The sequence below is a fragment of the Spermophilus citellus genome, assembly GCF_964194105.1.
Source record: "Spermophilus citellus genome assembly, chromosome: 13".
NCBI classification, from domain to species: Eukaryota; Metazoa; Chordata; class Mammalia; order Rodentia; family Sciuridae; genus Spermophilus; species Spermophilus citellus.
Window position 1 is genome coordinate 25,149,410 of NC_138193.1, and position 20,797 is coordinate 25,170,206.

Here is a 20,797-nt window from a genome sequence, read left to right on the forward strand (position 1 = left end):
GCAATGAAACCATTACATTTATTAATTATGTATTAAAGTGTACTAAAATAAGACACTTGGTGATTCGGGTAATAAGGGAAAATGGTATCTTTCTTAACCTTTGGCTGAGCATCCCTTACTGACATCAAGAATTCTTGGATTTTACAAAGTTTTCTGAGTGCCATTGTGACCTCATGTGACAAGAAGTCAAAATGCAAAAAAAAATTGTTCCAAGTATCATAAAATTACTCTTGGTTTGTATATAAGGTATATATAAAACATGAATGCAATTTTTGGCCTGGGGTGCAGCTCAGTGGCAGAGCATTTGCCTGGCATACACAAGGCCCTGAGTTCCATCACCAGCACTGCAAAATTAATTGTTTAGAACTAGGTCCCATCCCTAAGGCATCTCATTGTGTACAGATACCCCAAATCAAAAGGGGGGGGGGCATGGGGGATGAACAACTTGGATATGTACCAGCAAACTACAGGTGTCATCCCTGGGCTTTGCCCACATCCTAGTCCCGACCGACTTTCTACCACAGCACCACCTATCTGAGCCTCAAACTATCCACATCAGCAGCCTGGCCACTTGAGGAGGAAAGACATGTCCTCAGAGGTAAGGAAGAGCTCCACTGGAGAAGTGTGTTCAGAAATCAGTGCAATTAGTGCTTTCTGTGTGCAAAGAACTAACAGTGCAGTAAAGGCATTACAGGTGGGTCAGGGCAGGTGCAGGGGCCACTCATTGTCCCTAAGGAACTACATCATCTTCTTCTGGGCCCGCACTCTTGAGCTGAGATCCTTGAGGTCTGAGTATAGGTTCCGCTTCAGGATGGCACTGCTGCACAGCAGTGCCCCTTGCAGGGCTCCCATCAACCCGCAGGTGAAGATGTCCTGGCCTAGGAGGCAAGAGCACAGACTGTGAGTGTCCACCACGTGAGGAGAGGGAGGGCCAGGCTCCCGTCTTTGGGTGCCAGGGAGGCCCAAGGTCACGGATCCTGGCAGAATGGGCAGTGTACCTGTCAGGTAGAGGTTGGGGATGGGGCTCTGGGCCCTGATGGAAGCCATCACGTAAGGATGCAGGCGGTCCAGGTCATGGTCGGCCCCGTAGGTGGCCCCTCGGGTAGCAGCCAGGAAGAACTGATTGGTCAGTGGGGACCCTCCCGTGGCACTCTCCACCTAAGGCAGGAGGGAGGGCATGAGTGGGAGCCCCGACAACCTGAGCTCTGCCTCCTGGACACGGGGTCCCCACCTGCGTGCTCACCCTACCTTCCCCTCCAGCTGTGGGAACAGTCTGAGGATCACGGATATGGAGGCTTCAACAAAGGAGTTTTTGAGGGTCTCATAGTCGTGGCTCCGCTTCCCTTGCGGCTCCTCCTGCCACTCCTCAAACCACTCGTAGGCGGTGGGTATCAGCACAGTCAGCGTGGACCGGTCTAGGGATGCAGAGCGGGGTTACTGCTGTGCAGTCCCACCCACAGCTGACCCAGGCAGCTTCACAATATGGATCTACCTGGGAAGCGGCCGGGCCAGGTCGGGTCCTTGCTTGAAGGGGAAGCAACAAAGTAGAGGGGTATGTGTTCCACAGCCTTCTCCCTGGGCATGGAGATGTAGCGCTCCATCCTGTGGGGAGAGGAGTGTGGCTGCAATGCCAGGCCTCACCTCAAAGCCTCCACTCATCCCCAGTACCTCCTTGGAGATGAGGCTGGGCACATTGCCATGTGAACCTTCCAGGAGCACACTGGAATGGCCTATTGACTGCTCATCCTAGTGTCCAGGCAGGAAGCCCCAGTGGGTTGACAGCCCAACCAACACCTGTCTCCGCATGCACACAGGGCCCCCATGGGTTGATGGCCCAGCGGATGCCTGTCTCCCAACTGCACACAGGGTCCCCGTAGGTTGACAGCCCACCTGACCCTATGCCCACATGCACACGCTTACACCTTATCCATGTTGATGTCGAAATATACATAGTAGTTGGTGGACTGCAGACCCAACTCCTCCTTGGTCCCACGCAGGCAGATGAAGACAGAGAACATGCTCAGGCCTGGCCGCACCATCTGCAGCTGTTGCTGCACACCTGCCGGACAGAGCAGGTGGAACTGTGGACAGACACAGGCACTCCCTGCTCCAGACATCTGCAGCCCATTCCTTGGCTGTCAGCGAGGAGAAGGTCCAGGCCTTTCTGCCTGTTCACCTGCCCCTGCCTGTGTCACACACGGCCTCAGGCTCCAGCTCTGCTCAGTTGAGCCCAGCCCTTGGCTGCCACTGGTTTGCAACACCTGCAGGATAGTGGATCTGACTGCTCCATCACCCCTTCAGTCTAAGTGAGGAGATGACAACTTACAAAGACTACACAAATAGTAGTTTGTCACAGCCTTACTGTCAGTATGTAACACAGCCATCTAATGAAAACAGTGGTAGTCCCCATGTGCTCTGTCACAAGGCCTCAAGATGACAGGCCGTGCATGTGATTGGAAGTCAAACAGCATTAGCTCAGCATTCAACTGCAAGGCACCCCAGACCTAAGTCACTGGACTTCCCCTCTCAACAGATGATCCCAGACCAGTTTTTAGAAAATTTACCCACAATTCTTAGCCATTACCTCCAGACCTGTCTCCAGCAGCTGTGTGAGAGCTCAACCGCTGCTGCTCTGCCTCCTCCGTGAACAAGGATTGGCTGATGCCCTAACATGTACTGGGCCCTGCGGAGCTAGCCCTGGCACACAGCAGTGACAGGAGGCCCATTTGCTGGGAAGAGGCTTTCCTGGAGGAACCATGTGCTGAGGACAGGGACACAGAGGGAGGCGCTACTGACAGCCATGGCAGGACACCCAGTTCTGGGGGCGCACATGAGACACAGAACGTGAGCTTCCACAGCTGCAGTCACCTAGGTTCTATATCCAGGTTGGGTATAGGCAGGCATGGAGGAGAGCCCCTGTCTCCAGAGGCCCCTCTCTCCCCAGCTGGAAGGAAGAGGCTGAGGAGCCAGACCCTTCCCTCTGGACCACCCCAGTGTCTCCTGGCCTCTGTAGGTGGAAGAAAGGCCCTCCCATCCCTGAAGGATCCGCTGCCAGGTCCAGCAATTCCACTCCTGGTCTAGCTGGCCCCACCGGCCCCAGAGGCCACCAGATATCTGGCTCCTGTCTGAAAGGCATACCAAAAAATCCCCACCCCAAAGAGCTGGGAAGAAGAAGCACCACCCAGCTCCTAGAGCAGGCAACTGGGTTCATCTGGGGCAGTCTCTGACCCTGCACCCAAGAGGCTGAGCGCCCAAGCCAGCTGGTGTGCCCTGGACTGTTCAGGGCTAGGATAAATTTGGGCAAGACCTGCTATGGGGCTGGCGGCCTGGAGAGGAGCAGGGGGACCTGGGGCCTGTCAGGGCAGAGTCCTAAAAGAGGAGGCAAGGCCAGTCTGTCCAGCCAGGTCAGGCCCCGCTGCCCTGCACTGGGCAGTCCCTATCATGCCCCACTCAATTCATCCTGAGACACAACTGCCAGCAGATACCAGCTTGGTGACACCCATCTGTTGTGGGTGGCGGTTTTTAGGACCCAAGGGTGCTCAGCCACATCCCTGGCACTTTTTTTTTGTTTTTTGAGACAGGGTCTCACTAGGTTGCTTAGGGCCTTGCTAAATTGCTGAGGCTGGCTTTCACCTGCTATCCTCCTGCCTCAGCCTCCAGAGCCACTGGGATCACATGCCCAGCTGCTGTGGTTTTGATAAGTATCCCCCAAGGCTTGGTCACCAGTATGTGGTGCTACTGGGAGGTGGCTCAGCCTTGAGGAGGTGGGCCCAGTGGGAGGGAGTTAGGTCACTGGGTGTCTTTGAAGCATACATGGGACTCCAGCCCCTTTCCCACTGTTTTTGTTTTTCTGGTACTAGGGATTGAACCCAGCCAGGAGTGTTTAATCACTGAGATATATCCATAGCCCCCCTTTTTTATATTATTATTATTTTAGATGTTGACAAACTTTATTTTATTCATTTTATTTTTATGGTGCTGAGAATCGAACCCAATGCCTCACACATGCTAGGCAAGCTCTCTGCCACTGAGCCACAGCCCCAGCCCTTCCACAGCCCTTTTTATATTTTGTTTTGAGACAGGGTCTCACTAAGTCACTTAGGGCCTTGCTAAATTGCTGAGGCTGGCCTCAAACTTCCCATCCTCCTGCCTCGCCTCCCAAGTTGCTAGGACTGCAGGTGTGCACCACCATGCCCGGCCTTTTCTCTCTCTCTGGTTCCTGGCAGCCATGAGGTGGACAGTTCTCCCCCACACACACCCCACAATGTGACATCCTGTGCCACCACAGGCCTAAAACAACTGGGCCAACTGACACAGATGAAGCCTCTGAAACCATGAGGCAAAGCAGATCCTTTTCTCTTTTTAAATTGATCACCTCAGGTATTTTATCACAGTGACAGAAAGCTGCACGCCACTTTAACTCTTAGAGACAGTACAGCTATCACCCCCCCCGCTGCCCTCCCCAGGAGACCCAGGACCACACTGTTCTGCCAAACCACTGCTTAGCCTCCCTAGCACAACCCTAGAGTGGACAGCCCCCTCCCCACCGCCACGAACTCCATCCCAGCCAGTCAGGGCCGCTCTGTCCTTCCCACCTCTTGCCCCTGCCAGAGGCCTTTGTCATCCCTCCTGAGTGACTTGTCCCCTCTGGCCAGCAACCTCCATTCCCTATGTCGCACCAAGCTGCAAGTCACATGCTGTCCTGACGTGACTTCCCATCTCAGCACTCCACACATCCCGGCCCTGCAGGGAGTGCCCCAGAGCTTGGCTCTCCCTCTGAGACCAGGCTCCTCACGGCTCTGGCACTTGGCTGGGCGGCAGAGGGAGGGGGTCGGTCCCCTGTCAGGGCCTCCACCTCCCCAGCCACAGACATGGGGATGATGCTACAGCTCAGAGTACTTACCTGCTGAGACAGAGAGGGGCGTCACCAGGCTGAGCATGTCCATGCCAGAGCCTGGAGCAGCAGAGCAGCCATACCTGACAGACAGCGGGCACTCTCCGGCAGTAGTTGCTTATAGGTGTTGAACAGGCCTGCGTTGGAGACCACAGTGGGGCAGTAGATATCCACCAGCTCTTGTCCCTTCTTCACACGGACACCTGCAGCACAGGAGCTTGGCTGAGGCTCTGTGAGCTCCAGGAGGAGACCTCGACAGGTCTGGCCTACACTCCATCTCCTCAGACGTGGGAGTCTAGCCTGCTGAGGGCCAGGCAGGGAGGTGACCACAAGCTTTCCACCTCTGCCACAGTCGCTTCTGTGCTGACCTGCCTGGCTCCCTCCACACGGCAGATTAGCTTTCCTGTGGCCGAGACCCCACCAATCCCCAGCACACCAACTCCCAGACCCCTTCACTGCTACTGGAGGCAAGTGCCCTAAACACTCCCCACTGACACCTCCTCTGAGCCTTGTGATCTGGTCCCTCCATGTCCAGCCTCACCTCTGCCTCTCACTTGGCTACTATGTAGAACTAGGCCCACAGCTGACACCCTGACACCTGCTGCTCAGCAGCCCACCATCAGTCACCCAGCAGGTTCTGAAGATGTGAAGACAAACAACTGCTGTCCTGGCTGCTGGACGGCAAGTTTGAGCCCACTAAAGGCAACACTGTGAGATCTTGACTCAAAAAAAAAACAACAACAAAAAAAAAAACATAAAGAATATACAGCCTTGGGCTAAGGACATAGCTCAGAGTAGCGCACTTGCATAGCAGGCACAAAGCCCTGGGTTCAGTCCCCAGTACCACCAAGAGAAAATGACAGCCCCTACAATCAAGAAGGTGGTCACAGAACACTGGATAAATATTTTTATGTGTCAAATAAATAATTCAGGGGCTGGGGATGTGGCTCAAGCGGTAGCACGCTCGCCTGGCATGCGTGCGGCCCGGGTTCGATCCTCAGCACCACATACCAACAAAGATGTTGTGTCCGCCGAGAACTAAAAAATAAATATTTAAAAAAATTCTCTCTCTCTCTCTCTCTCTCTCTCTCTCTCTCTCTCCCCCCTCTCTCACTCTCTCTTTTAAATAAATAAATAAATAAATAATTCAGAATGGCTCTTTGGAGCCCACGTGGCCCTTTTCATGCCAGACTCATCACTCTGCTACCCGCCACACTCTGCAGCACACCTGGCCCCTCAGCCTGCAGAAGGTGGGTTCCTCTGTGCCTTCTGCCCTCGGGGACCCCAGAGCCCACAGCACAGCTCTCACCACAGGCTTTCCCAGCTGAGTCCAACAACACAGTCTGCACAGTGGCCTTTGTGAGGACAGCACCCCCGGCTTGCTTAATCACAGGAATGATATGAAAGGCGATTTCACTGGAACCCCCTCGGGGATAAAAGGCCCCCTGTAGGTAGTGGTTGACCAGCAGAGCATGCATGGAAAAGGTGGTACGGCTGGGGGTCACACCTACAGGAAGAGGGGAGGAGGGTTATGAACAGGTACCAGGACCACTCAGAAAGGAGCAACACACCACCAGAGTCCATCACAGGACCCAAGGCTCCTAGGGGCTAGGGCCACCGCAGGAGCCATCTCCATCCCACCGGGAGCCTTACAACCTAGGGTCCAGTAAGAAGGTACTGCCTGCAAACTACATGTCACCAACACCAGGAGCCTGGTGTTGGCTAACAGAAAAATCACCCAGGAAATGGTTGAAGGGGACTTGCGCAGCGGCACAAGCTGCAGAGGGCCAGGCCATTCTGGTCCGTTTGTCAGCCAGGCAGATTCAGGAAGAAGACAGAGGCCAGAAGGAGGGAGCACAGCCTGCAGCCAGCACACACCATAGGTGGGGAAAATGTAGCTGAGCACGGCCTGGAGCTCAGGGGAGGCCCCCAGATGCTGCAGGACCTCAGCCAGGCTCTGGGTGGACGCATGCAGGAATGGAGAGAACCGAGTCAGCAGCCCACACTTGCTGAGGAGCTGGGCCATGCGCAATGGGAGGAACTTCAGCAAGATGGCGTGAATGGCTCCATCGGCTACCACCTGGGAAAGAAGACAAGTGTGGGAACGGCCTTACTCTGGGACAGTTGACACACCGTCCCTTCCAATAGCTTGCACCGGCTGAGGGCCAGCAACACTTACCCTTCGTTGAACATTGCTGAATTTGGACTTTAGTTTTAATTTACTTTAAAAATATTTATTTTTGGTAGCAGGAATTGAACACAGGGACACTCAACTACTGAACCATATCCTCAGCCCTATTTTATATTTTTCTTAGAGTTAGGGTCTCACTGAGTTCCTTAGTGCCTCACTTTTGCTGAGGCTGGCTTTGAACCAGTGATCCTCCTGCCTCAGTCTCCCTAGCCACTGGGATTACAGGCATGTGCTATCATGCCCTGCTTCAAGTCTTTAATTTTGTTTTTTGTGTGTTTGCAGTGCTAAGGATTGAACCCAGAGGTGCTCTATCACTGAGCTACACCCTAGGGCTTTTCCATTTTGAGACAAGATCTCAGTGAGGCACATGCCTGTAATCACTGCAATTCTAGATGTTTAGGCCAGAGGACTGCAAGTTTGAGGCCAGCCTGGGAAACTTAGCAAGACCCAGACTCAAAATAAAAAATAAAAAGGGCTGGGGATGTAGCTCAGTGGTAGAGTACCTCTGCCCAGTATTTATGTATGTATAAATAAATATATATAAATAAACAAATGACAGGTCTTGCTAAGTTGCCCAGGCTGATCTTGAACAGGGGATCCTCCTGCCTCTGTTCCCCAGCACCATAGCTGGAGTTATTAGTATGCACCACTGCACCCAGCCTGAATTGGGTTGGGGGACTCTGTACTCTAAATATTCCCTTCCTGCACACTCAGATGAGGTTTTTCTGCTTATAAATTTCCTGGTCAAATTCCTTTTCAGAAATCCCACCTGGTCTTAGAAGAAATAAAAAGGAGTAGAGATCTATCACCTGCAAGGCAGCATAGCCAGGAGAGCAAAGTACCCTCCAGAGGCCAGAGTGGGAGTGGCATCCATGAGCCCTCCTCCTGGCCCTTGGGGCTACCCACTCCAGCCACTCCCCTGCTCAGGTACTCCACTAATGAGGAAGATCAGTCTTGGGAATGAACTGGGTCCTGAGCAAGTCCAAGTTACCTTCACCAGCTTTATGTACTTGTCAATGACATCTTTTTCCTGGGGAAACTTCTCCTTGAGGCCTTCAATGTATGCTTTCTTCCCACTGTACATGGGGAACTCCTTTCGGCCACTGGGCCTGTCTAGTACCACTGTGTCAAAAGGCGAGGACAGAGAAGCCCAGTCCAGCTGCCCTTCAGTAATCTGGTCCAAGATAAAGCGGCCAAAGGTGCCCTCCTCCATGTGTCCAATATAATGGATCCCTGTTGAGAGGTGGAAAGACAAGGTAGCTCAGGGATAATGGGACTGAGCCTTGGGAAGGGGAAAAGATGGACCAGAACCGCTGCCCCTCCTTCCTGCAGAGAGGTGGCAGAGCAGACCCACATCAGATGGTATGGCTGTCAGACAAGGAAAGTCGTTCCCAGAAAGAAGATGGCACCTGCAGGACAGAGAAATGTGTCCCCCAAGCACTGATCCCAGCCCTGTTCCACACAAGCCTCACCTGTGTCAAACTCAAGGCCATTTTTGCCAAAGGTGTGACAACAGCCCCCTGCCTTGGTGTGCTGCTCCAAGACCAGGACTCGCTTGCCAGCTTTCGCCAGAATCGCAGCTGCAGCCAGGCCCCCAATGCCACTGCCAATCACCACCACATCCAGGTTCTCTGGCACTTGACTTGCTGAGAAAACTGCAGCAGAAGGGAGGAGGAAGAGGGTGGGCTTCTCAGACAGGGGCAGGAAAATGGCAAAGACAGAGAAACCAAAGAAGACTCCTCTAGCTTGGACTGCAAGAAAACTTAGAGCGGTTTACCATGTTGCTGTTGACTAAGGTTTCTAAATTCACCTAGGAATACTCATAACCAGCCAGTGATTTGCATTGTCTGAACTAATTTAACCACAACCACTACATACCTGTGGATTTTTACAACTTTGAAAGAAAGTAGAAATCAGTTAACTACAGAAACAAAAGGAGAAAGAGGATAACAGGTGGATACACCTCAGTGTAGACACTTCTGAGGAAGCAAGAGCCAGGAAAGAAAGAAAATGGAGTGGGGGATGGGGAGAATGCTAGAGGGCAGGCTGGAACCAGCCATTCACAAGCTGGGTTTCTTCGGATGATGTAGGGTCTGCAAATGCCACCAGAGCATCTAGCATGCATGTGGTTCTTCCAGATCCTGATTCAGAGGCTCAGCAGGACAGTAATGCCCAGAGCCTACTGCTCTGAGAAATCACAGCACCACCTCCTACACTGGGAAGGAGAGGGGAACACCTTAAGAGGAACAATTTGTGCTAATGGGCACTTGCATATACATCTAATCTAAAAATCGTGCCTAGTGCCAGGCACAGCAATGCACAACTGTAATCACAGCTAACCAAGAGGTTGAAGCAGAAGGATCACAAGTTCCAGGCCATATAAAGTACAAAGGGCTGGGTATGTAGCTCAGTAGTACAGCAGTTGCCTAGCATGTAAAGCCTAAATTTAATCCTACTACCCTCCCACACACACGAACACACACACACACACAAAGGAAAGAAAGACAAAAAGTATTGTCTGACTATAGCAAGTTTGGTCGCAGAGGGAAAAAAAAATCTATAAGCAAGAGCGCCATTGGAGATCAAACAATATTTTGGGGGGGTTTTGTTCGTTTTGTTTTTTGCTTATTTTTTCCATCGAAACTCTCTCTAACCTTGCAGGTATCCCCACTTGAGTTTCACGACGAATGCAGGTGCTGGTGGACTAGAGCAGTGGGTTCAGAGCTGAGAAACCCTGTTGAGCCTCCCCCCAAGTTCAGAATCCAGACTCAGTTCTATAAGCTGGGGCCATGCCTACCCCGTCCAATCCCTTGGCCTGCAAAAGCCATTTTCTCTTGCAAAGGGGAGAGGTTTCTGTGCGAGCCCGCACTGGGTCAGAAAGGACGCAGGGCAAGGCATCGCCGGCCATCACAAGCCCTAGGCAGTGCCAAGACAAGGACAAGTCCTCGGGCAGCAGCTTCCGGGCTTGCAAGGGCAAAGTCATCACCGCGCACCCACGAAAACGGGCCCCACTCCAAGGAAGCCTCCCGGCACTTTATCACGGGGAAACTGAAGCCAGCCCAGGTCGCGAGGCCGCCGAGCGCAGCGCAGACCCCTGGTCCGGCTGACCTTGCTTAAGAACCCTTTTCCTGGCCTCCTTGTCGGTCACCAGGGGCGCGGGCGGCCGCTTGACGTCCTGCGAGAAGGGGTTCGGGGAGCGCCCGGCGAACAGCCCCAAGTAGACACCGCGGACGCCCGCGAGCAGCAGCAGCACCAATAGCAGCACCAGGGAGAGCCACATCCCGACGGCTCACAGAAGTCTGTGCGGAAACGAAGCGCACAGCTTTTAGGGCGGGTCGCGCCGCCCTCGGGTCCCGGGACTGAGGCGGCTCTGACCACGCCCACGCGAAGCAGGCTCCCAGCGCGGGTTGGACTTCCGGCCCCCGGTACAGGCCTGGCCGCGCGCCGAGCTCGCCGCTTGCCCGGAAGGGCGGCTCACAGCCGAAGCGGCGTGCGCCTGCGCGGAGCAGACCGAGGGCGCCGCTTGGGGCGCGCGGACCCCGGTGAACGGGCGGCGCTGAAAGGAGGCCGGGCCGCGGGGCCGCGCACGGCCGGGAGGCGCGCACCCTGACCGAGGCCGGAGCCGACGGGCTCGGGGACCGAGGCCAGGGCCCGCCGCCCGCGAGCAGACGCCGAGCCCGACCAGGCGGGCTGGCCGAGGGCGCCGTGAGCCGCCTGCCAGGGCCCTCCGCGGCGCACCGCAGGGCGACCCGCCCCGGGTACCGCCGCCTGCAGGCCAGGGAGCGAATCCGCCCCGCGGCGCGGGCCTAGGGGACTAGCCGAGTTCCTACGGGCCGTGCGATGGGCGTCCGCGACGTCCAGTCACGCCTGAGGTCGGCGCCGTGAGGTGACCGCGGTGGTGCAGGGCGTGCCGCAGTTGGTCGTGGCTGCTTTGGACAGTCCACCTCCCCGGGGGCCGGACCAGGCTTTGTCAGCCCCGACGTGACCCGTGCTGGGAACGAAGCAAAGCTGAGGCTCAGAGCCGGGGCCGCCCGCGCTCCGCTCCCGGGTTAGCTGGCCCGGTCCCCAGAGCCGCAGGTCCTGAAGTCACCCCAGCCCAGAGCCGTGTCGCCGCCCTCCGCGCGCTGAGGTCTGTCCCCGCCTCTCCACCGGTGGCCCGGGTCGTAGGAGGCTGCCTCTGGCCACGGCGGCTCATTTATTCAGAATAAATTCACATCTGCTTAAAGATTTTAAGTCTCTTTTTTTCTCAGTAGAGGCATAACTGAACCAAGAGGCTAGCTTTCTCTTCTGTGTTTTGCAGAGCCGAGGCGTCATAGCCTCAGAGACTTCTTCAGGACTCACAGAAACCAGCGATGCCCTGGTGATGGCACAGTGGGACTGTTTTCTTCCTTCGGGTCTGAATGAGCGCAGGGAGGAGGGCCAAGGTAGAACCGGCGGACCTCTGGCTGTCCTGTAGCATCATCAGACCTCCGGGAACCCCTTTTTGAGCCCAAGACAAAGCTCGCGTGAACAAATGATTTTGAGTCATGAATGAAAAATTTTGCTCTTTCTATAATGAAAAAGAATTAAAAGACGGGCAGGTAAGCATGCCTTTGGGGAAAGAAGATGTCGGTTACAGATACGTTGTTAATAATAAGAAGAAGACAAGATATCAAAAGAATGTGAAGTTTTAGAAATACTTAGGAAAAAAAAATCTCATAGCTTTTTTGTCCTGTTAAAGGAGATCCTGGGCTGGGGTGTTGATCAGTGACAGAGTGCTAAACTAGTATGCAGGAGGCCCAGGGTTCCCTCTCCAGCACCACAGAAAAGGAGATTCTGTTCACCTCTGCATCATCTGCCTTTCCTGAAAACTTGATTTCTAAGTGGCTTATGAAAGTTTATTTTTGTTTGCTTGGGTTGGGAGAAAATTTCATTGAGAAATCACCCAAGAAGTCTGCAGCTCATCAGTATGACATACCTTACTGTCCTCCTCCCTGTCAAACACCGCTTGCCTGATTATCCTCAGGCCTCTTGGTTCACTGTGCTGTATCTTTCTTGGGCTTGACAGCGAATCCTGCATTCTGTACCTTTCCTTCCACCTTACCTCCAGAAGAAATGGTCTTCAATTTAGCTTGTGGGATTCAGTGGCCAGAACAAGGACACAGTTTTGCTTTGAAAATCTAGGAAAGTTTCCCCACTGTAGGAAGACAGATGAGCTGTTCTTCCAGAAAGAGGTCTCTGGACATAGAGATACCTAAAGTGTAGAGGGGAAAGGACAGGGTGAATCCTGGGTATGTAGACTCCTGCAGGGAGTTGTTTAGCATCATGAATCACAAAATTTTTTTGAAGCAAGATTTCTTTTTTTTTTATCTTTATTTATTTAAGTGAAGCAAAATTTGAAGAAAAAAATTTAGTTACATATTTCATACCTTTGTGCTGTGTTAAGAGGTGTGGGATCAGACACAATGGCGCACACCTATAATCCCAGCAACTCAAGAGGCTCAGGCAGGAGGGTCGTAAGTTCAAGGATAGCCTCATCCACTTAGTAAGGTCTTGTTTCAAAAAGAGCTGGAGATGTAGCTCAGTGGCTAAGCATCCCTGGGTTCAGTCCCTAATTCAAAAAAAAAAAAAAAAAAGGAGGGCAGGATGGCAGGGAAGCATCAAAGAAATGTAAGAGAAGATCCCTGTATGGGCCTTTTACTGGGAACTTTGTGTTCTGTGCAAGGGCCAGAGGAGAAGTGAGGCACCATTATAGCCCCAGTTGGTGAAGCAGGCCACTGAGGAAGTAGAACCCAGCTGGAGGGGATACAGAAGGCAGAGGTGGGGTACATTCTGCACAAAAACCAGTCGGATCAAGGGTCAAAGGTCAGGAGAGCAACTGCTGCAAGTGTGTTGGCTGGGTTGCTCTGGACAGTGACACATTGGACACAGGCCAGTTTTGAGGGGAGGGGGTTCTGGTCAGCCGTGATATGCCTGGGTTGCCATTTTTTTTTTTTTAATTAAAGGGATAGGGCTGGGGTTGTGGCTTGCCTGGCATGTGTGAGGCACTGGGTTCAGTTCTCAGCACCACATAGGAATAAATAAAAGGCCACTGACAACTAATAAAATATCTTTTTTTTTTAAAGAGAGTGAGAGACAGAGAGAGAGAGAGAGAGAGAATTTTTTAATCTTTATTTTTTAGTTTTCGGCGGGCACAACATCTTTGTTTGTATGTGGTGCTGAGGATCGAACCCGGGCCGCACGCATGCCAGGCGAGCGCGCTACCACTTGAGCCACATCCCCAGCCCTAAAATATCTTTAAAAAAATAAAAATAAAGGCGTAGACACGAGTTTATTTAGGAAGATAGATACACATTCAAGGGAGAATGCATGGTGTCTCGAGGGTGAGAAGCCTGGGCTGTCATTCTTGCTTCCAGGACATAAAGAAGTCAAAGCTGTGTGTAAGAAGTGTTAGTTACCAAAAAAAAAAAAAAAAAAATTTTTTTTTTAAAGAGGGGGGGGGTGGAGAGAATTTTAATATTTATTTTTTAGTTTTTGGTGGACACAACATTTTTGTTTGTATGTGGTGCTGAGGATCAAACCTGGGCCGCACTCATGCCAGGCGAGCGCACTACCGCTTGAGCCACATCCCCAGCCCAGTTACCAAAAATTAACAGGAGGGTTAGAGTAACAGGATAATTTAGGATTTCAGGGCCTTGACATAAGTGTTGATTTCTTTGTTAATTGTTTTCTTTTAATTACTGTTTTTTCTTTAATTTAGAGAAAACATTCATGTGGTTCGAATCTAAATATTACAGGGGATATACATATAGTGAAAACTAGCTTCCATCTTTGTCCCCCACTACTTGGTTTTCCTGCTTGTATGGATCTATCTGCCTCCTGGGGTGTAACTCAGGACATAGTCATTCAGAGGTGCTTATGGGTTTATCAAGACAGTGGCGAGGTGACCTGCACGCTCTGCTCTGCCTTTCCTTGAGAAGCCATGGAGATGGCCACACCAGGCATCCTCCTCCTCCTTCACAGCCTTGCATGTGTCACTGGATTCCTGGGCAGTAGGTGTCTTAATCAGTGCATTGGTGGACTCTGAGGGTCTTTCAGGCCCTTACTGTTATGAACGGTGCTGCAATGAGTGACACTGTCAAGGTACATGTTGTTTTGCACAGGGATGAGTGTCTGGTGCATGAGGCACTAGAATGCAGGTGCCAAGCCGAGGTGTGTGGTGTGTGGTCTGATCAGTGTCATCAACTTCCCTGTGTGGGCGCTCTAGCCAACAGTCTTAGCAGACTTTTTTGTTGGCTGGTTGGTTGTTCGTTTTGAGGGCAGTGGCTGGGCTAGAAACTAAACCTAGGGCCTTCCACATGCTATGCAAGGGCTGTATCGCTGAGCTCCAGCTCTCACACTCTGACCTTTGATAATCTGACAACTGCAGCATTATCTCTAGAGTTTTAGTTGGCATTTTTCTCATGCGGAAATTTGAACATTTGTTCATGTTTAAGGATGACACGTTTCCTTTTGTGTAAAATGTCCAAATCCTTTGCCTTTTTCAGCTGAGTTTAGTTTTGAGGGTTGTTTTGTTTTGTTTTGTTGTTGTTTTTTGATTTTTTTTTTTTTGATACCAAGGATTAAACTCAGAGGCACTCAATCATTGAGCCACATCACCAGCCCTATTTTGTATTTTGCTTAGCACCTTGCTGTTGCTGAGGCTGGCTTTGAACTCAAATCTTTCTGCCTTAGCCTCACAAGCTGGTGGGATTACAGGTGTGCACCACAGCACCTAGCCACTGCTGCCACCGCCGCTGTCGCCATCGTCCTCGTCTTCTTCTTCTCCTCCTCCTCTTCCTCCTCCTCTTCCTTCTTCTCCTCCTCCTCCCCCTCCTCCTCCCCCCCTCCCCCTTCCTCCCTTCCTCCTCCTCCTCCTCCTCCTCCTCCTCCTCCTCCTTCTTCTTCTTCTTCATGCTATTGGGGCTCAAACCTGGACCTTGCCCACAGTAGGCAAGAGCTCTTCCACCACACTATCTCCCCAGCCTGCAGTTTTTCTTCACACCATATTAAATAGAAGTTCTTCATGACGGTTCCCTGGAGTTCATGTCTTTTGTGATTCTTGGTAAAGGTGCAGCATTTAAACTGTGGTCCTTGGGGAACTGTTATGTCCTAGGAGATTGACCCTGGCCTGTCTCACAGGTTAAAAGAATATCTCCTGAGCGTTCTGCGGCTCATGACAAGAATGGTGGTGCTCTCGTGGACTTCAGAGGAATTCCTGTACGTATTACCCACGCTCAGTGCCTCCTGCCAGCACAGGCCTTTGCTCCATGCTGCTTTATAGGCCAGTGCTGTGCTGGGCACTGGGGACATGGGCTGGCATAGGTTCTGCCCTCCAGGGGCTCACAGTGGGGGTGGGGGTGCAGATAAACCACATTACTTCTGTCTAGTAAGGTAGCTGTTGTAGGAAGCAGAGTGTAAGGCAGTGCAGTACAAAGGCACTCTGTGGTCTCAAGGTGTTGTGTGAATGTCTGTTCATTCGCTGTCAAAGAACACATGCACTTGTCCCCACATTGCCCAGCTTCCACATTGTAATTGGAGCTTTCCAGGCACTCCTTTAAAATAGACTTTGGGGCTATGGGAGTTCAATCCCCAGCATGCACCCCCTACCCCCAAAACAAAAAAACTTAATCCACCTATCAGTGGATCACCAGAGCCTCTGGCCTCCAGTTTCAAGGATATTCAGTGCAAGTGGGTGGGAAATATTTGTGTGTATGGGGCACATGGATTCTGCCCTGTCTCTAAAGGTGACCTGCCCCACAGATCTCAGCGTTGAAGACTCATGATGTTCTCCGGGCCCTGACGGCAGAAACTTATGGATGGGAGCCAGGTGGTAAGGACTTCTCGGGGCCCTGGAGTCGGGGTGGAGCCTAAGCCAGACCTTGTATGGATCTATCATTTATCATTGGAATTTCTTATATTCTTTATCCTTCAGAATTTTGTGGATTTATGTTCCTCAAGGATAATTAGAATCAACACTGGATCAGGAGTGAGTTTCTCTGCTACTAGTTCACTGTGTGCCTCTGGGAAAATCATGTAATCTCTGTCTAGAGTAGAAATATTGATCTCTCTCATCCTCAAAGGGATAGTACAAAGATGAGTCCACATTTGTGAAAAGGCGTTGGAGTAGTCTCCTGTTTTATCTGTACTCTATAAAGTTCATTCAACTTGCTGATTTATTAAGGAGAGAGATCCTCACTAGCTCAGAAGCAGCCATTGTGGAGTCATATGTCTGGTTTAAATTCTGGCTCTCTCACCTACATAACCTGGAGGAAATCACTTAACCTTTCTAATCCTTTCCTCTAATGGAGGTGGGGGTGGGCGGTGGCTCAGTGGTAGAGCCTAATTTGCAAGAGGCCCAGCACTGCAGAAAAGAAAGAAAAAATGAACAGATTGTGTAAGAATATGTATGATGGGAGTTTTGTAAGGATTAAGTGAGATAATGTAGATAAAGTGCTTTATACAAAAAAATATGGATTGGTAAGTACTCATTGGTATGTATTGTTAACTTTAAGTCTTATACACTAAAATATAACCTCCAGAAATATGGAGCTTTTATAAATATTGTAATGTAGAAAAATTATTTGGGCATCTACAAAGTTCTCTTAATAGAATATCATCCATACTGTATGGTGACAAACCCAACATTAGTAAATAACTTTTGCCTTAAATGCCAAATATTTTATACTTAAATTTTTTGTGCCAGATACTTTTTATCATATTTTAAAAGTTTTTCATATTGTTCTTAGCTAATTTCAGTTAAACAGGATGACTAAATCAACAATTTTGTTTCACTTATGAATACATGGAAGAGAGGCAAAATAAAGCAGACACTTCAAAAGGAAAAGCACCTGTACTAATCTAAGCTGAACCAATTCCCTAAAGGTCTGCTCTTTGCCCTGTGGTCTTCTGTTAGTCAGAATTTTCTCTGGAAGCAGGAGGGTCTCTAAGAGGACAGGAAAAGCTCTTAAGTGGTTTGGGTGTTGTCTCCAGTTTGTAGGCTGGTATCTCTAGTGGGTTTCAGTGCGTGTTTTTGGTTTTCCCCCAGGGTTGGGATGGAACCTAGGGCTTCACCCATGCCAGCCAGGTGCTCTACCAATGAGCTGCATCCCAGCCCTTGACACTGCTAGCCAAAAGCTAGTACTTCCTGTTGTCTAACCTGTGGTGACAGCAAATCCTTACCCCTTTGCTGCTGAGCTCTCTACTCCTTGCACACAGGCTTTGGTGAAGCATTTATGGGTGAGGGAACACAGAGTGAAAGATTGATGTCAGTGCTTGGAGGTGAAGGTCTGAGAATGAAGAATCACAGCCACAGGAAGGTGGGGATAAAGGTGGGGACATTCGCTTAGATCATAGGCATTCCTTGTGGTTGTTCCACTTCTCCCTTTCTGGCCACTTTGTCCCTCATTTGATCTCCCAGGGGCCCTGCATGCTAAAGGCAATTTTTGTTTTGTTTTTTTCCTAATTAGGTATATATGACAGCAAAATGCATTTTGATTCATTGTACACAATATTAGCACAACTTTTCATTTCTCTGGTTGTACACAATGTAGCGTTGCACCATATGTGTAGTCACACATGTACCTAGGGTAATAATGTCCATCTCATTCCACCATCTTTCCTGCCCTCATGCCTCCTCATCTCCTCCCCTCCCCTTTGCCCAATCACAGTTCCTCCATTTTTCCCATGCCCAGCCCCCATTATGGATCAGCATCCACTTATCAGAACATTCATCCTTTGGTTTTTTAGGATTGGCTTATTTCCCTTAGCATGATATTCTCCAACTCCATCCATTTACCTGAAAATATAATTTTATTCTCTTTTAACGCTGAGTAATATTCCATTGTGTATATATATCACAGTTTCTTTACCCATTCTTCTATTGAAGGGCATCTAGTTTGTTTCCACAGTTTAGCTATTGTGAATTAAGCTGCTATGAACATTGATATAGCTGCGTTACTATAGTATGTGGATTTTAAGTCCTTTGGATATAAACCAAGGAGTGGGATAGCTGGGTCAAATGGTGGTTGCATTCCAAGTTTTCCAAGGAATCCCCATAACTGCTTTCAAGATTGGTTGCACCAATTTGCAGTCCCATCAGCAATGTATGACTGTGCCTTCGCCCCCACATCCTCATCAAATTTATTGTTGTTTGTATTCTTTTTTTTTAAAGCTTCCAAGGCATGTTACCATTTCTTTTTTTTTTAAGAGAGAGAGAGATAATTTTTTAATATTTATTATTTTAGTTTTCAGCAGACACAACATCTTTGTTTGTATGTGGTGCTGAGGATCGAACCCGGGCTGCACGCATACCAGGCGAGCGCGCTACCGCTTGAGCCACATCCCTAGCCCCCTGTTGTTTGTATTCTTGATAGCTATGAAGGCAAGTTTTATTTTCTTGACCATCCAAGGTCAAGTATTTGTGTGAAGTTGTCTACCTTGGAAGCCCTCAGTCTCAGTGTCTGCTGCCTCAGACTGGAGGTAGCAAAGACAGGGTTTCCTTGAGGTCCCCACAGGCGGGCCCATCTCACCTGCTGTCACTTCCCGCAGTCGGCTGTGCCTGAGCACGTGTCTGTGTCAGTAGTAATAGCTAGTGTTTACTGACCCCTAACCTTTGGGCTGCAGCACTCTCCAGTGGCTGCAGAAGAGATATAATTGACTAAGTAACTCATCCAAGAAGCACAGCCAGTGGGCTACGGGGGTCTCACCTTTACACCTTGTCTGGCTGTCAGGTGTGCTTTCAGCCACTCTGTTGCTTCTCTGCCACTGTCTCTTCTCACTCTCCATTAGCATTTGGTGGCATTTAACCTGCAAGTATACTTATTTCTTTATCTATGTTTCATTACTGTCATGAAATAGCTGAGGCTGGGTGAGTATAAAGAAGAGAGGTTTATTTTGGCTCACAGCTTTGTTGCAAGGTTGAGGATGCCTCTGGTGATCGCCTTGCTGGCAGGCCCAAGGAGGTGTGGGACATCTCAAGGGAGGAGATCGGGATCACACCTGTGTGTCTCCTCTGGCCTCTCTTATAAAGCCCCCAGTATTCAATCTTGGGCTCCACCATGATGTCCTTATTTAATCCCAGTCACCTCCTGAGGATCCCACTTCTGAGTAGGAGAGTCAGACTCTGTCCCCACTCTTAACCACTCACAGTAGAATTGAATCTCAACACTGGAAGGGTTCTACTCAAGAACATGCTTAAGCCACGTCCAAACCTAGTACTCTCCAGATAGTTCCTCACCCCATGAGGGCCTCACCGACACCATGAGGTAGGAGGAGCCATCCTAGCCTACCTGTGGTCCTTGCTGTTGTTAGTGAAGTCTCCATCCTTCATGTTGTTGGTTGATGTCACACCTAGAAACTAGAAACACTTGTGACAGAAGGTGCCCCAGCAGTTTGGGCTAGAGTGGCAGCTGTGGTTTGGAGAGAAGACTGTGCAGTGGCTGCTGCCCTTTTGCTCCTGCTTTCCACTGTCATGGAAGTTCATTGGGCATTTGCAGAGCCCCTGCCATGCGTGTGGCAATGTGCTGGGGTCTGGCGAACCCTGCCCTGTGTCTCACTGCCCAGTGGGAGACAGCTAGGACACCATGGCGAGCATCAGGTCTCCTATTCTAGACCTGAGGTCAGAGGAGCTATCAGGGAGGGAGGTGCAGGAGCCCACCTACAGTGAGAGGAGCTAACCAGCAGGGATCTGAGCTTCCTGGCTAGCAGTCTGGGAGGACCCAAGGGTGGAAAAGGCAGAGCGAGTTGAGGTCCCAGCTGGTCCCCAGGCAGCAAGGGGGCAAGGCTCTGGACTATGAGGGACTCTCGTGTGTCCCACAGAGGGAGGACTCTCTGTGGGGGTGGTGGCCTGGAAAGGCAGCTGGAGGACACCAGTGCTGCCTTCCAAAAGCCCAATCTGGCAGGCCTTGGGAGCCGGCAGCCCATGGCAGACAAGCTGGCCCTGTCTTAGGAGTGCTCCCTTTGTCTTGCAGTCGTGAGTGCAGAGGTGCTCCAGGCCCAGGAGGAATGGGAGACCGTGGACACCATCCACCCCGAGGCAGGTAAGCGAGGGCACCTGGTAGTTCTGGGGCTCTGGGATTAGGAGACAATTCCTGAGTGTTCTCGTTTTAGCAGTATGACATAGAATAAAATCTCTTTCCAAACCCAAGGATGGTGATGTTGTACCTCTAGGGGAATGGAGATGAACACCAGGGCTGTCAGCACTGCCTGCCATCCACCTAGCCCTGAGGGAGGCAAGGAGGACCCTGGGTAGGGGAAGCCTCTGCAGGGTGTGGAGGATAGAGGCAGGCAGCAGGGACCCCACACAGGATGGTCAGGTCGTTCACTATTCAAGAGGGCTGTGGGGACGGGGTAAAGCCATCTATGAGAGTGCTCTGAGGTCTGGGAACAGATGGCCCCAAGTCTCTTTCTGAGAGGTCCAGATACAGGTGTGGGAGGATCGAGCTAGAACCTGGACCTAGCCTGAGCTCCATCAAGCTCCTGGAGAGACACGACAGGGAATAGCATTAGCCATCGCCTCTAGGGAGAATGGTAAGCTAATTCCCTGCAGGCTGTAACAGGATAGGAGAAGGGCCTGCTCGGTGTGGGAAGGACAAAGTAGAAATCAGAAATGCCCCTGAGCAAACCTGAAGCACACTCCCTTGAGGGTACCCACTCCAGGCAGTGACTTGCTCCTTCAAAGATGGGTAGAATTT

The 20,797-nt window shown here is 50.9% G+C and overlaps 2 protein-coding genes across 8 annotated transcripts in view; one reads left to right on the forward strand and one right to left on the reverse strand.

Moving 5' to 3' along the window:
* Positions 1–10,708, reverse strand: RETSAT (retinol saturase). 5 transcript variants are annotated; one of them, XM_081264790.1, is made up of 11 exons: positions 10,194–10,708; positions 8,558–8,740; positions 8,077–8,318; positions 6,899–6,974; positions 6,123–6,401; positions 4,978–5,097; positions 1,921–2,059; positions 1,493–1,602; positions 1,249–1,415; positions 999–1,158; positions 1–878 (listed from the first exon to the last, which is right to left on the reverse strand). In XM_081264790.1, the coding sequence occupies exons 1-11, from the start codon at positions 10,363–10,365 to the stop codon at positions 739–741; spliced, it is 1,788 nt and encodes a 595-aa protein (XP_081120916.1). In that variant the 5' UTR covers positions 10,366–10,708; the 3' UTR covers positions 1–738. The 5 variants fall into 5 exon arrangements, with proteins under 5 accessions (XP_081120916.1, XP_081120915.1, XP_081120914.1 ...); XM_081264789.1 differs by having other exon boundaries at positions 6,204–6,401; positions 6,773–6,974; XM_081264788.1 differs by having other exon boundaries at positions 6,773–6,974.
* Positions 10,706–20,797, forward strand: part of ELMOD3 (ELMO domain containing 3) — a 21,699-nt gene continuing 11,607 nt past the window's right edge. For all 3 annotated transcript variants that reach the window (XM_081264797.1, XM_081264798.1, XM_081264799.1), the window contains exons 1-5: positions 10,706–11,214; positions 11,386–11,665; positions 15,246–15,323; positions 15,867–15,936; positions 20,075–20,143. In XM_081264797.1, coding sequence (XP_081120923.1) covers positions 11,612–11,665; positions 15,246–15,323; positions 15,867–15,936; positions 20,075–20,143 — 271 coding nt within the window. In that variant the 5' untranslated portion in view covers positions 10,706–11,214; positions 11,386–11,611. The remainder of the gene's footprint in view (positions 11,215–11,385; positions 11,666–15,245; positions 15,324–15,866; positions 15,937–20,074; positions 20,144–20,797) is intronic.